General features: G+C 42.5%; 1 protein-coding gene across 1 annotated transcript; it reads right to left on the bottom strand.

Annotated features, from left to right (window-relative positions):
* Positions 1-757: 757 nt before the first annotated feature.
* LOC127679991 (Kruppel-like factor 18) lies at positions 758-2,452 on the bottom strand. Its single transcript, XM_052175551.1, has 2 exons — positions 1,880-2,452; positions 758-1,795 (listed from the first exon to the last, which is right to left on the bottom strand). Exons 1-2 carry the CDS (start codon positions 2,450-2,452, stop codon positions 758-760), a joined length of 1,611 nt encoding a protein of 536 aa, XP_052031511.1.
* Between the last annotated feature and the right edge of the window lie 420 nt (positions 2,453-2,872).

The raw sequence follows: 2,872 nt of genomic DNA, 5'->3' as shown, positions 1-2,872 counted from the left end.
CCCTGCCACTGCTCTATCTGATGGAGTCAATTTCTGGTTTGTTGTTTTGTCCTCTGGAATGTGTAAAATGGAGCATTACCCAGAATATAGTCTATCTTTAGGATTTTCAAGTTGGGTGGAGGAAAGTTGTTTGTTTGTTTTGTTTTTGTATTTGCCATTGTATATGATGATACATGAGTGTGGTTTTGAGATTTTGCATTGGGCAAGCACAATGACTCTTCTTCACTTGTCTGATTTCACCTAAATTTCTTCAGTGAAATATCTCCACATCTAGTTCAATTGGACTGTTGGATTTTCATAATATTGAGATTTTCCACTTCCTTTGTCTCACATGTGTTTTGTGAATATTTGAGTTGGAGGTAGCATGTTTATCACTTTTAGTGATTTTCAAGCAAATATTTTTTGAACACACTGAAGTTATTATGTCTTCCTATTATAAACATGGCATTTGATTTCAAATTCAGGAATGTGAACTGAGACAATGAAAAGTTTCTTACTTTTTAAAGTATTTATAATTTTATGTTTAACTTGATAATAAAATTTCAGTGTATACAATTTTGATTCAGGCTAGCTACAGTTTTGTCATTACATCTCTGCTTTCCTTGAAAAAAAATCTCTTGGGAATATTTGAGTGAGTCCATTGCTGGGGGCCACTATTATCCCCAAAGTACTTGATTAGTGGTCAGGTATGGTGACTGAGAAGAAGGAAGAAATATGTTAGTGTAATATGATATGGTATGGGGAGGGGAGTGGGAATTCAGGTTGCAGTGATGGGTGATGTTTGAAGATGGCTCCTCTGATGCTTTTTGAGATAATACGGTCTGGAATAGCTTTTGTTGCACACGTCACAGGGGTAGGGCCTCTCCCCACTGTGCTTTTGCTTGTGTCTTTTGAGATCTCCTGAGCGGAAGAATTTCCATTTGCATCCAGGCTCTACACAGGCATAATCCTTCTGACCTGTGTGTTTCTTCATGTGGTTTTTGAGGTGGTGAGACTTTTTGTATGATTTCTGGCAATCCTTGTAGGTACAGGCGAAGATCTTCAAAGGATGAGGGTTCTTCTGGGACACAGGGATCTTGGTCTTGGTGTCTGACTTCATCTCTGGACGTTGTACCTGGACCAAACTGGAAGCTGAAGAATTTTCCTGAGGTTGTCTTTGGAACAAAGGGGAACGTGAAGGATAAGAGTTTTCATCCACATATGAGGCTTGGGGACTAAGTGAAGTCACCTGCCAATCAAGGCTTCCTTCCAGATTGGGTGTTCCATTCTGACTTGGGCAGACATTTTCATCAAAAGAGGTCTTTATCTGACCCAAATAGAATATCTCTTCAGAACTGGGACTTGTCTCTGAATGGCTAGCCAGGTTCTCTTCTGGACTGGATGTTGTCCTCTTAGACCCATGAAAAGTGGTGTCAAAACTGGAAGTCTCTTTCTGAAACTCATAGAAAGGCTGGCCCGCAAATGAAATTGATACCTGGTGATTCACAATCAAATCCTGGTCACATCTGTACCCTGATGTCTGATACCCAGAGAAGGAGTGCTCACAACTGAGGAGATTCTCCTGATCTTTGAAGACATTCTGAACACTGAAGGATTTTATTTGGTCATTTGTTTGGTCACAGTTAATTCTCATCTGAGGCTCAGAGAAAACCTGGTTTCCATTTGGCAGTATCATCTGATTTCCATAGTATTCATTGTCAGCTACTGGGCTCTCCTGGTGATTCCCAAAACAATTCTGTTCAGAAAAGGATGTTATGATTTGATTAGGATAAGGGGCCTGTGTATAACTGGGTGATGTCATCTGATTCCCATAGAGAGTCAGATGCCCTCCATTCCTTGGTGTCATCTGATTGTAGCTGGTCTGGTTACCATGGAAAGGCATCTCATGTTCACCACTGAAAATCTGGTCATGTTTAGAAGCAAGGGAGTGATCTACATTTGGGTCCTGGGCTGCATGACTTCCAGAAAGCACCTTTTGATGATTACCAAAGTTAATCCTGGGATTCAAAGACATGTCTGTATTTGTGAACAAGAGGGTCTTGTCAGAGTTCAGTGTCCTCTTCCAGTAGCCTTCATTGTAGAGAGTATCCATGGTGTCAAGTACTGCTCCCTTCTTGGAATGAGAGAGGCATGTCTTCGGGGTGCTGTTGAGCTGCATGTGCTGAGGGCCTGCAGGGGAGATTTTCTGCTCAGCAGACACAACTTGCTGGTACCAAAAAGAGGTCTCACTTGGCTCTCCAAACTGGAAATCATTGGATTCTCCCAGGTGTGCTGTTGAACTCAGAGTACAGGCTGCATCTTGGTTGCTACAGGATGTTGATGCCATCACTGTTTGTTTCCAGGTAGGGATATCTGAGCTCTGACCTGAAATAAGCTGGCTGGACCCCACAGGGGAAGGCTGGGTATTCCAGGATCCTGGCTGGGAAGCAACTGTGTTTTCTGCCATCTCCATATAGTCTTCACAGAAGGTGTAGGAACTCTCCATGTTCTTACACTGGTGAGAAAAAGAGAACACTGGGCTGAACTAGATATCCCACTGTGAGAGCTTAAAGCCCTTGAGAATACACACATTCCTTGGACAGACAGAAGTTACATGGTAGAAAGAAGGCAGAAAATGTGTGCTGGATGCCAGGGCTTCACACGTTCTTTGGTTCGGATGAATGTGGAATGGTCAAGTAAAATTCAACTCTATTGCTCTGGGGTCTCCTTGTGTAAAGCTCATCCTGAGGTGGTCAGAAGTTACAATTCTATGATTTGGTAGGCCATACCTTTCAGTGGGTAGGGCCTCATATCTAGAGAGCTTGTTTAAACATTTCATCCCAGGCTCTTAGAACTCAGAAGGTGCTCCCAGCTCACCAGTCTCTTAGGTTCT

The sequence above is a fragment of the Apodemus sylvaticus genome, chromosome 3 (assembly GCF_947179515.1).
Source record: "Apodemus sylvaticus chromosome 3, mApoSyl1.1, whole genome shotgun sequence".
NCBI lineage: Eukaryota > Metazoa > Chordata > Mammalia > Rodentia > Muridae > Apodemus > Apodemus sylvaticus.
The sequence above is the reverse complement of the archived record's forward strand: the minus strand, read 5'-3'. Positions and strand labels throughout refer to the sequence as shown.

Excerpts from the sequence above, each read along its gene's own strand:
- LOC127679991 (XM_052175551.1), bottom strand. The coding sequence starts at position 2,452 with ATGGAGATGGCAGAAAACACAGTTGCTTCCCAGCCAGGATCCTGGAAT. Across the intron at positions 1,796-1,879 it reads TCAGTGGTGAACATGAGATG|TCACCCAGTTATACACAGGC; the intron begins CCTTTCCATGGT and ends AATCAGATGACA.